The sequence below is a fragment of the Ochotona curzoniae genome, unplaced genomic scaffold, assembly GCF_017591425.1.
Source record: "Ochotona curzoniae isolate NIBS_2020 unplaced genomic scaffold, NIBS_Ocur_1.0 contig_3520, whole genome shotgun sequence".
NCBI classification, from domain to species: domain Eukaryota; kingdom Metazoa; phylum Chordata; class Mammalia; order Lagomorpha; family Ochotonidae; genus Ochotona; species Ochotona curzoniae.
This window is the reverse complement of record NW_024465894.1, coordinates 4,801,834-4,813,494: the sequence shown is the minus strand read 5'-3', so window position 1 is coordinate 4,813,494 and position 11,661 is coordinate 4,801,834. Positions and strand designations below refer to the sequence as shown.

At 50.1% G+C, this 11,661-nt stretch overlaps 1 protein-coding gene across 1 annotated transcript in view; it reads right to left on the bottom strand.

The window, feature by feature from the left end:
- Positions 1–91: 91 nt before the first annotated feature.
- Positions 92–11,661, bottom strand: part of ZNFX1 (zinc finger NFX1-type containing 1) — a 36,416-nt gene continuing 24,846 nt past the window's right edge. The window contains exons 8-14 of the mRNA XM_040981335.1: positions 9,719–9,945; positions 7,570–7,709; positions 6,560–6,714; positions 6,041–6,186; positions 5,174–5,284; positions 4,771–4,866; positions 92–3,533 (exon numbers count right to left, since the gene is read on the bottom strand). Coding sequence (XP_040837269.1) covers positions 1,092–3,533; positions 4,771–4,866; positions 5,174–5,284; positions 6,041–6,186; positions 6,560–6,714; positions 7,570–7,709; positions 9,719–9,945 — 3,317 coding nt within the window. The 3' untranslated portion in view covers positions 92–1,091. The remainder of the gene's footprint in view (positions 3,534–4,770; positions 4,867–5,173; positions 5,285–6,040; positions 6,187–6,559; positions 6,715–7,569; positions 7,710–9,718; positions 9,946–11,661) is intronic.

Sequence of the window (11,661 nt, the reverse complement as noted above, 5' to 3'; positions counted from 1 at the left end):
TTTCTGTCTCTCCTCCTTTCTGCATATCTGACTTTCCAATAAAAATAAAATAATCTTTAAAAAAAGTCAAAACACGAACTGATTTTTTTCCATCATTTTTATTGATTGGCTTTATAAGCTAAAGTGCATAGTTAAAGACAGAAAAAAGGAAATGCAACGTAGGATGTTTTTCTTGCCAAGGTTAGAAAGGACCTGAGATGGCTAAGTGGTGCTAAGGAGCCCTGGGCCGTGGGAAGGCGCTGCAGGCGGTAGGCCGGGGCCAGCTTCTGGCTTGGGGCCCACAGAAGCTGCTGGCATGCTAACCCTGCCCAGGCAGAAGCTGGGGAGGAGGTGCTGGGACAAAGGGGCACATTTGGGACAGCTGCTGCTGGTACTGAATGGGTCCAGGGAGGACCAGCATGGCCATGGGGTCTCTCCTATAGCAGGTAGAGACCTCCCTATTCTGAAGTACAAGTTACAGGAAAGGGTGCAGGGACCATGCCTTAATTAGCCTGGGCCTGCTGCGTCAGCCCTGAGCTGTGGGCAGAGCCCGTTTCCCCACTGGGTTACAGCGAGTGGAGGACTGTCTTATCATGGGCTTCTGACTCCTGGAGGGAGGTGCCTGAGGAGGAGGGAGGAGGGAGGAGGGATTCTTGTGCTCCTTGAAGATAAGCAGTTTGTAAACAGCTCCTCTGGGCTCTGTTTATTAGGATCAGAGTTAGTCTGCAAGTTAGGCAGTAAGAATCCACCAGCTATGCTGAGTCAACACTCGGTGCCTCAGGAACACTGTGTAAGAGACCTCTGACCATGTCAAGATCCACAGTGGCTCCTGGGCAGCCCTGGTGGGAGTCCCAGAAATGCCTCAGGGTGGTCCTTCCCCTAACTTGCAACAGAGGAAGAGGTGAGAGCTGTTACACTTGTTCAGTTTTGGAGGTAAAGTGCTTACTCTAGCGCAGGGTAAATCTAAAAAGAAATGTGGGCAAGCCCTAAAAGTGGATCCTTAAATAGGTGCTAAGACTAAAGGAGGATCATAAAAACACCCCCAGTTCCTCCACAGGGAAGCCGAGCACAGCCATGGAGTGGCCAAGCCGAAGGCAGCCGGCAGCCTCCTCCTATAACATCCTCTGGAGCTCCTCAAAGTTCATTAGGTTGTTAGCTGTGTCAGACCAGGCAGGGTGCTGGGCTCCATCCATCTCGGAAGCAAGCCGGTTGCTGCTTTCCAGGGTGTGGTTAGTGCCACCGATCACCTCCTTACACTCAGGACAAGTGCCCCTCTGCATTGCTCCCCCACACTCGCCAATCACATAGATGTGGCCATTGGGGCACTTGAACCAGTGGCCTCGAGGGAGACCCATAGCAGAGACAATCTGCACCCGCTCTTCCTCTGAGATGCCCAGGCCGGAGCAAGGGAGGCAGGCTTTCAGAGCTTCCAACTTCTCCTTCACAAGCCGCTCCTCCTCCACAGTGAACTTGGATGTTCGCTCTAGGATATTCCGGAGATTCTGGACCTCTTCTGCCACGTGACCATTCACCCTCCCCTCTGCCATTTTGCAGCTGCTTAGCAGGTTTATCAGGTATGTGAGCCTGTGGATTTCACTTTGGAGGTCACTCAATTCCTGGCTGGTGAAGCTCAGGCGCTTCTTGTCAAGCCAGGCATGGACCTGGTCGAGTCGAGTCCTCACTTTGTCTTGTTCTAATGCATGTATTTTTTTCAGCGATGCCAACAGGCTGGCCAAGTGATCATAGAAGTTGATGTAGTTCTCCACAAGGCCCAGGTCCTTCATTGACACGTTCTCCTGAGCCAGCTTGTCATGAAGCATCAGGGAGGCTTCAGGCAGCAGCTGGCAGAGGAGGCTCTTCGTCTCCAGCAGAGCTTTAAGCTGTTGCTGGTTGGCTGCAATTTCCTTTGCCGAGCCCTGGATCTTCCCCTTGACGACTTCGATCTCTTCCATACGCTGTTTGATGCTGGCTCCATACCTCAGGTTTTTGCGAATGGGCACCTGGCAGACAGGGCAGACCTTCAATCTGATGGCGACTTCATCATCCTTCTGTTCGTTCATGTAGCGGTCCAGGGCCTGCACCTCAAAGATGTGGTTACAGTCTTCGAGTTGTACGAAGCGGGCATCAGGCTCATCCTCAAAGCCGAAGAAGATCTGGGTGACCTCATCCTGGTGGCAGATACGGCACTTCTTGGGGCACGGCTCGCCGCACAGACCAATGCAGGGGTGGCCGCAAGCCAGCAGCTTAGTACAAGGCACATAGCACGGTGGTCGGTCGCAGGGCTCGGAGCAGAGTTTGGTGCACTCGTAGTGCTGGCAGCGCCAGGTACAGGGTTCCACGCAGGGGGTGCACAGCTCCCCACACTTCTTTTTGCATTGGCTGTGGACACAGCGGTTCTGGCATGGCCTCTGGCAGGGTGGGCATTCGCCAATACATGGCTCCTGGCACTTGTGCGAGCAGATGAGCAGGCGCTTGCAAGGCTTCTGGCAGCGTTCATGGAAGCGACCTTCAAAGCAGCTGTAGCAGGAGCCGGGGCAGGGATGCCCACAGTCCAAGATGGTGCCACACTTGGAGGTACACTTGACTGGCAGACCATATTTGAGGTCTTCCACGTTACCACACTTTACCAGCTGGCTGTGCCCACACTTGAGTTTCATAGTGACCATTTCTGAACAAAGCCGAGCACAGTCCTCACCACATGGGTGGCTGCATCTGTGCCCACATCTCAGGAACTTGGGACAAGGCTCTTGACAACAGAATTCTGACTCAGGCATGGAACAAGGGACCATTTGTTTATGGCCACACCGGGAGATGATTTTGGGTACCTTCACTTGACAAGGCTGACACTCCTTGAAGCACACTAGGGGACACTGGTGCCCATCCTGGCAGATGACCTTCTGGCATGGCTTCATGCACTGGAACTCCTTATGTGAGGAGTCATAGGGGTGGCAGGCTCGGGTGCAAACGTGCCCACAGCCCAGCCGGAACTCACAGGGCAGGCTGCAGCCCCCTTCGGGCACTTTCTGGAAGTCTGAAGCTTTGGACACTAAGGTGTGGGTGTCAGGATGGTTCTGGCAACAGAGGCGGAGGGTGCTGCCGATCTGGTTGTTCTCCCGCAGGGTATGGATGATCCTGCTCCACAGCGGCACCTTGGCCAGCATCTGCATGTTTCCGATGCAGTACATTCCCTTCTTGGCTCGTGACAAAGCCACGCAGATGCGGTTGGCTATCTGGAGAAAACCCACCTTGCCCTCCTGGTTGCTCCGCACGAGGGAAAGGAGGATAATGTCATTCTCTTCCCCCTGGTATTTGTCCACGACATGGACCTTGACCCCGGCAAATGTCTTGCTGGGCATGAGTTTGCGCAGGCAGAAGAGCTGCCCAGTGTAGGTCGTGAGGATGGTGATCTGGGAAGGCAGGTACTCCTGGCACAGGAAGTACTTGCACAGCTCCACTACAAAATGAGCCTCATGTTGGTTCTGATGACTTTTACCCTCCTGGATCTCCTGCTCAGGAAAGGTGTGCTCTATGAAGAAGAGGTTGGAGGAGACCCCCTGGAAAGGGAAAGAATGACATTAGGTGGCTCTTGCATAGCACTGGTCTTTCCTCCAGCACTGGCTGATGCTGCTGCCCCAGAGAGACCCTGGAGGGCCTGGTATCTATTCCATCCATGTCACCATCTAATTCTGAAATTAGTTACTATGTACTTTGTTTCAGGGCCACAGCAAATTATGGAGTGGATCAAGAATTCATGTCTACCTGAGGCTAGTCTGATATTAATATCTACAAGAGCCATTAATGACTCAAACATTACAGCTTGGGGAATGGCAGCAGTAATCTGATACAGGTGACAGAGCAGCTCATTTTCAAGGGGACTTCAAAAAGTTCATGGATAATGGAAAGTTATTTTGCTGCAAAAAATTATTCAAATCTATATACATAAAGGATCTTCAAAAAACACACTCAAACTAGACATAATTTTTTTTTTTGGCAGCAGGGATTCCATGGCCGGCCTTGTAGTTATGATGCCTGCTGGCTGGCAGTGGTGACAGCTCCAGGCCCTGAGGTCCTGCCCCTACAGGAGACTTGGACTATGTTCCTGATCCTTAGCTTTGGTCCCAGCCAAATCCTACCACTGTAGCCAGCTGGGGAAGCAATGAGTCAGAGGATGAGAGCTCTGTCTGTCCGAAGCCATCTTTGGAGTATGTTGTGGTGGTGGAGTATGCTAGGCTGCTGTCTGTGACATGGTATATCCTATGTCCATGCACCTACTGGACTCCTGGATGCTCTGCTTCTGACCAGCTTCCTGTTAATGCACCTGGGAGAGAAGAGGCCCAGGCACTTGGGGGACCTGGATGGAGCTGCTGGCTCGGCCTGGCCCAGCCCTGGCTGTTGTAGGCCATTGCGGAGTAAGGCAGTGGACAGATTGACCTCTGTCTCTCCCACTCAAGTAAACAATTAAAAAATATGTATCTTTCAATTCAACTCTTTCCTATGGAGTTTCTGAAGAGTTGTGCTTCCCCCTGTTCTGACTGTATATATCATCTCCATCAATGCAGTCATGGGATGAGGAAGAACCCAATATTCTCCCTTTACAAAGACCTTAAAACTCAGAAATCCCATGGGACCCATAATTTTGAAGTGTCAGGGCTGAGGTTGAAAAGCCCAGGTCTGCATTCCCAGTTTCTATGCTCATCTGCCACCTCCTCAATAACTGTGGTTTCATCCTGAGGAAAGATAGCCCCTTCCTGGTGTTGACCCTAGCAAATACAGACCAGAGGAAAGACTCACCTTAATCTTCTCATATGTGAGAACAGACGGGTGGTTCTCTAGGTCCTGGTAGATGTGGGGGGTCAGGAGGCGGGCAATCTCAGGACGCATGCGGTGCTGAAACAACACATGTCTGTCATTAGGGACACAGCTAAAGGAGAAATGGAAAATTTTTATGCAGAGTAGGTTGCTGGTGGAAGGTCTAGGCAACAACTGGGAGACAGAGCAAATTGGAACAGCTCCTTCATCCAATAAAACTCATCTCATGTCCTTGTGGTGTTTTAAAAACAGAAAATATGTTTGGCAGTCATTTTTTAATACTTAAACCAGTTTTATTCCTACAAGTCTGTGCTTGCTGGGAGCTGGCAGGCTCCCAAGAGTCTTGCCCTGGGTATGGGCCAGTAATGGAGGCCCAGCTCCTTACCTGGTAATTCAGACGGACAAAGGGAATGTTCACTTTGACCAGCCGTTCAAAGAGGGACACCTCGAGATTGAAGTTCTTGGCCAGGTCATACACGTTGGCACTGGGGCGCAGCTAAGAAGACAGGAATGGCTGAGGATTCTCCATTGAAAATGTATTTTAATCATTTATCCATCTGTCTGTCCATCCATCCACCCACAAATATTTGTCCAGTACTTTCCATGTGCTAGGCACTTTTCTAAGTTCTCACAGGGTAATGGTGACAAGGGCTATAAAGACGAGTACTAGGGGTGCTGTGTAACAGAACCCCAAGTGGCAGTCTTTAAACAAGGCCTCCTGACCAGTGACACCTAGGTTGATGATAGCTTGGAAACTGACCGTTGTTCACTTATTTAGAAAGTAGGCCAAATGGGGAGCAGGAAGGATGGGGTGGGACACTGTGAGCAAGATGAGAGGAAGTCGGAGAAATGGGCTGAAGCTTGCTTGTGATGGCTTCCCAGGCTGCTTTCAGAAGCAAGTGCAGTGGGAAAACACGGGTATTTCAGACTAGGAGAGTGATAGGATCTGACAGACCTTTAAAAACATTCACCTTTGGCTCCTTTATGGAGAACAGATTAGAGGATAGCTAAAACAAGCAGGAAGATAGTGGAACATGGTATTGTGGGACACAAGGTGAAGGAACTGATGGTGCTAACTCTAAAATACACCCCAAATCTAACAGCACTTACTCTTAGAATGAATATGGGAAGTGAGAGAAAGGAATCGGAAAAAGCCAGTGATCAGCTTGAGGACTGCTGAAGCCCAACAGCTGGGATCTTTCCGATTCTATCCTTATAGTCTGCCCATCTTGCAGGCATGCTGGCTTCTTACCTGCTGGTGGTCCCCGATCAGAATGAGGTGCTGGCAGGCTTTGCTTAACGTGGCAATAGTATGGGCCTCGAGGACCTCAGCAGCCTCTTCCACGATGACGATGCGGGGCTCCACCTTCTGTAGAATCTGACGGTATTTGGCAGCACCTCAAGTCAGAAAGGGGAGAGGCTCTTCTAAGCGGTGGAGCGAACCTCTGGGCTTCCCCAGCCATGCTTCCTGACTGAGCTGGAGACAATAAGGACCTCTTATTTTCCCAGAGCTGTGGGACTTTCGAATGACACCATTGGTGCTGGCTGGTCTTCACAGCATTATATCCATGGTGGTCAGAACTGCAGTTTCTAACTCAGCAAGAGCATGTGTTTTTCAAGAACAGTTTCCAAAATAGGGGTTGCATTCGCTAGCTTCTCTTGGTATTTTCCCCTAACCTACCGAAGAAGCTTTTCTTTGCACACCCTAGAGAATCAGATAGGAACCTGGCACCTGGCGGGAACTTGGTTGCAGCATCTCACCCTTGCTTACCTGTGGTTGTCATGCCGACAACCTGGGCATCTTTGAGGATGTGCAGGTCTTCCTGGAGTCTCAGCTCAGCCATTCTCTCTGCTGATGAGCGATACTGCCGCTCGTGGCTGAGGATCTTCCGGCGGGTGTCGGCCTGGTACATCTGCAGCCACAGCCTGGGGAATGCAAATGCCGAGAAAAAGAAGCCAGGTGCCTTGAGAAGGTGGAGGAACCCCTTACGTGTACTTAGCACATGAAGTACACCCCGGATCCTCAAGCAGAGAGAGAATCCCACATGTGTAAACTCAAGCCCAGAAGCTCAGAGATGAGCAGTGTGATGAGGAGCTAAGGAAACGGGGCAGGGTAATGCACAAAAACTGCCGGGGAGACAATGAAGGATTTTAGCAAAAATTTCTCCTCACTCCTCCTTTGCCTACAACTCCTTTGCTCCCTTCCACAGAATACTGTAATACAAAGAAAATGGATGATGCCACTAGTCTGTTGTAAAACCTTCTAGCATCTCTGCTGCTCTACAGATAAAAATCACAGTCCTCACCTGAGCAGCAGGCAGTCCCGCCTCCCCCGAGATCCATCCCCAGTCTTTGGGTCACAGCACTGCTGGGGCCTTCCTCCAATTCCTCAAGCGGCTGTGCTCTCCCTCACCTGTATGATCCCTTCCACCTGAGCTACTCCCTGCCCCTGTTGACCTGACAGCTGCCTATCTGCATTTCAGATCTCACTCCCCATCTCCCCTTCCTGAGCGCCTAGACCAGCTGAGATCTTCCCAACATTGTCCTCCCTGCTCTTCTGTCTTGGTTAGTGTTTACGCCCATATGTCGCATTGGAGGGATTCTGTAACTCATTTGTCTCCCTGGACAGACTCTAGGCTTCAGGAAGCACAGCAGGTATCTGTGCCTGAGCACACAGCAGCTCGGTGGTGTGACCATCAACAGCACTGTGGCAGAGCTCCAGGAACAGACAAAGCTCCCTGGAGAAATGACAAGGGCTGGCTCTGGGAAGTGTACAGTTACCTGTAAAGCTGCCAGCGGGAGTTCAGGTCCAGCTGCCAGATGTCCTGGATCTCATTGGCCTCAGCTTCAGTCATGGCATTTAGCTTGCGAAGCTCCTTCTTCATCTTATTCTTCATTCTCTTCTTCTGGGTGCGCTGGGTCTGTGGACACCACGCAACATGCTGTCTGAGGGTAGCAGGCCCAGTCTGAGTTCCCCAGGTGGGGCAACTGATGAGCTTCAAGCCACTGGGTGGCTAAGCAAAGGCTACAGAGCCAGTCAACTGGGCTCAAGCCCTAGGCTCCCTCTTATTAGGATCTGGGGACTTCTTGTGTCATAGCATCCTCTTGTATAAAACAAGAATAGCACCTCTCACAAAGAGCTCTCACAAAAAGTTGATTTTTTTAAAAAATTTTTATTGGAAAGGCAAATTTACAGAGAGAAGGAAAGACAGAAACATCCTCCATCCACTGATTCACTCCTCAAATGGCCAGAATGGCTGGAACTGAGCCAATCTGAAGCCAGGAACCAGGAACTTTTTCTGGGTTTTCCACACAGGTACAGGGTTCCAAGGTTTTAGACCATCTTCTACTGCTTTCCCAGGCCATAAGCAGCGAGCTGGGTGGGAAGTGGAGCAGCAGGGACATGAACTGGTACCCATATGGGATTCTGGTACTTGCAAGGCGAAGATTTAGCCATTAAGCCATTGTACCAGGCCCAAGGGCTGGTGACTTGACAGTAGTACATAGGCATACATGGAAGACACAATGGGGCTGGTACCAGCTATCCTTGAGCCTCATTGATCATACTGTTTACCATTCCCAAAGTGTCTATATTCTAATCAAAGAGGGCAGTATGTCTCTCCGGGGGATGCTGTGTGACTGCTGCCCAGCCATTGGAGCTGAGCACATGGCTTGCGTAGAGCCTGCTCAAATGAGCCTAGTGTCATCACACCCACCAGTACCTTGATCGAATAGGGGACAGGTTCTGGTTAGGAGAAAGTGCTCTCCTCTGACTCTGTCACTGAGTCTGAGGTCATGGGAGAACACACATTAAAGGCTTTCCCTGGTTTCAAAACCAAACATTCTCCTGGCGGCATAAAGCAGAGAGCCTTCCAAGCACTGGGAGCATGCTGCTGCCCACCACACTGGACTGAACTGAAGCAGGGAGCAAATGTCACATCAGTAGTTAAGTGATAACTGGATTCAAAGTTACCTTTGATAATCCCTAAATGAGTTGGTGGAGCTGATAAACTGGTCTTCTGCATATCCAAACATTCTGCATATCAACACATGGGAAATGATGAGGATCACCAGAATTGAGGAGAAGGGCAGAGAAGGGCCGGGGCAGAAGCTTAATGGGTTAAGTCACTGCCCAAGACACCAATATCCCATATGGGAGCCAGATTAAGCCCTGGTTGCTCCTCTTCCAATGTAGTTCACCACTAATGCTCCAGGAAAGCAGACAACGATGGCCCAAGTCCTTGTGTCCCTGCACCAGTGGGGCAGACCTATTGAAGCTCCAGGCTTTGGCCTGGCCCTTCCTCGGCTGCTGCAGCCATTTGGGAACTAAGCCAGCAGATGGAAATCCTCTCTCCCCTACCTTACTATAACTGTGTTTCAAATGAGTAAATCTTAAGGAAAAGGAGCAGAGGGCAAGTCTACAGGAAGACATGTGTGTACTTGGAGCACACATTTCAGGGAGACTGAAGGACCAGGCTCCCTTCCCCACCGAGGGTGCCCATTATTGTCCCACTATGATCCTCTCATGCCTTAATCCAAGGCTCCTGGCCCAGCTGCAGTTGACGGAAGGTACCACCCTCAAACACATGAAGTAATGACAGCACAGATGATTCAATTCTGTGCATTTTTCTAAAAGCTAGAGAGCAGCATTTGGTTACTTATTTCTTATTTTCCACACTGGCATTTTTTGCCAGGCTCCCCTCAAAAGTGGTATGATTTTTATAAGCTTGGGAATTAGACTGATGCTAGAATTAGGGTGTAAAATGGGCACACTTCCTAATTGTGAGGGTGAAGAAGCTGTAAGAGAAGATGCCAGAACACGCTCAAGCCTGTTTCGACAGATTCTAACCCACATCACTTGGCAGTAGTAACTCAAGGCCCATTTCTCATTTTACTGGGATTCTCAGGAACCCAGAGGGAGTGAACTTACCTCCCACTCTCCCATGGCTTGATCCTGCCGGGCACTGTGGTCTAATCCCATGGCCAGGAGCATTCTGGCCAGTTCCTGGTCAGCCCCGTTTTCTTCCTTCTTTCGCCGTCGGGGCCTCATCACCTCTTCCTCCTCAATCACCCGGTCGGCTTGAATCAGGTCAGCCTCCTCTGCAATCTCAATCAGTGAACCCTCCTCTTCTCCTTCCTCCTCCTCCTCTTCCTGGGCTAGAAAAGCAGGAAGAGACATGGGGGCTGCAGAAACCAAGGTCAGGATAGGGCACCTACCAGAGCCCAAAAGCTGGTGACATTCTCAATGGGCTTTAGTGGGTCCCTCTAGGAAGGGAATTTGGGAGGAATGAGAGGGAGGGGGACAAGCTTCCTTATTTACTTGTTTGTCCCATGTTGCACTTATTTCCTCATAGTAATTTTAGATAAAAATTACAAAGGAGATTATACAATAATATAAATAAGCAATTTAACAGAAAGACATAAAATGAACATTCACCCAATTCATTTATTCATTCAGGCTTTTATTTATTTGAAAGGTAGTTGCAGAGATAGAGAAGGAATGACGGCGAGATCCTCCACCAGCCTGTTTACGCCCCAGATGGCCACAACGGCTGGGGCTGGACCAGGCTGACTCTCCTCGGGGTCCCCCTTTGGGGTGCAGAAACCCACAGCTATGGGCCATCATTTGTGGGGAGCCAAGTAGAAGCGGAGCAGCCAGAACTTGAACAGGTGCTCACATGGGACAAGGCACTGCAGACAGGGGCTTCATCCACCATGCTCCGATGCTGGTCCCATTTCACCCAATTTAAGGAGAAAATTATCATACTTTCTGAAGTCTCTTGTGGGTCTTTTTAACCTGAGTTTTGCATTACTCATTTTCTCGTTTAAAAAGAACTTGGGGAGCCCAGCGTGATAGCCTAGTGGCTAAAGTCCTCAACTTGAACACACCAGGATCCCAGATGGGTGCCAGTTCTAATCCTGGCAGCCCCACTTCCCATCCAGCTCCCTGCTTGTGGCCTGGGAAAGCAGTCGAGGATGGCCTTGGGACAGTGCAGCTGTGTGGGAAACCTGGAGGAAGTTCCTGGCTCCCGGCTTTGGACCAGCACAGCACTGACTGTTGCAGTCACTTGGGGAGTGAATCATCAGATGGAAGATCTTTCTCTCTGTCTCTCTTCCTTTCTGTATATCTGCCTTTCCAATAAAGATAAATAAATCTTAAAAAAAAAAAAAAAAACCTAAAAGAACTTGGGGTCAGCACTTAAGCATAGTGGGTAAAGCCCACGGTCTGTGACACCGGCATCCCGCAGAGGCGCTGGTTCGAGTCCCAGCTCTCCACTTCCCATCCAGCTCCCTGCTAATGGCCTAGGAAAAAAAGTGGAAGTTGGCCTAAGTGTTTTGGACCCTACTACCCATGCGGGAGACCCGAATGGAAGCTCCTGGCTTCTGATTTTGTTAGCCTAGTTCAGCTCTGGCTGTTGTGGACATGTGGGGACTGAATCAGTGAATTGAAGATCTCTCTTTCACTCTAACTTGCAAATAAATAAATGGGGCCCGATTGCATGGCCTAGCAGCTGTAGTCCTCGCCTTGAACGCACTAGGATCCCATATGGGCGCCGGTTCTAATCCCGGCAGCTCCACTTCCCTTCCAGCTCCCTGCCTTTGGCCTGGGAAAGCAGTCGAGGATGGCCCAAAGCTTTGGGACCCTGCACCCGTGTGGGAGACCCAGAAGAGTTCCTGGATCCTGGCTTCAGATCGGCATAGCATTGCGCTCACTTGGGGAGTGAATGATTGGATGGAAGATCTTCCTCTCTGTCTCTCCTCTCTGTACATCTGACTTTCCAATAAATAAATAAATCTTCAAAAAAAAAAAAGCAAATAAATAAATGTATCTTTAAAAATACAAAATTTAAAACTTGATCATACACAGTTTAC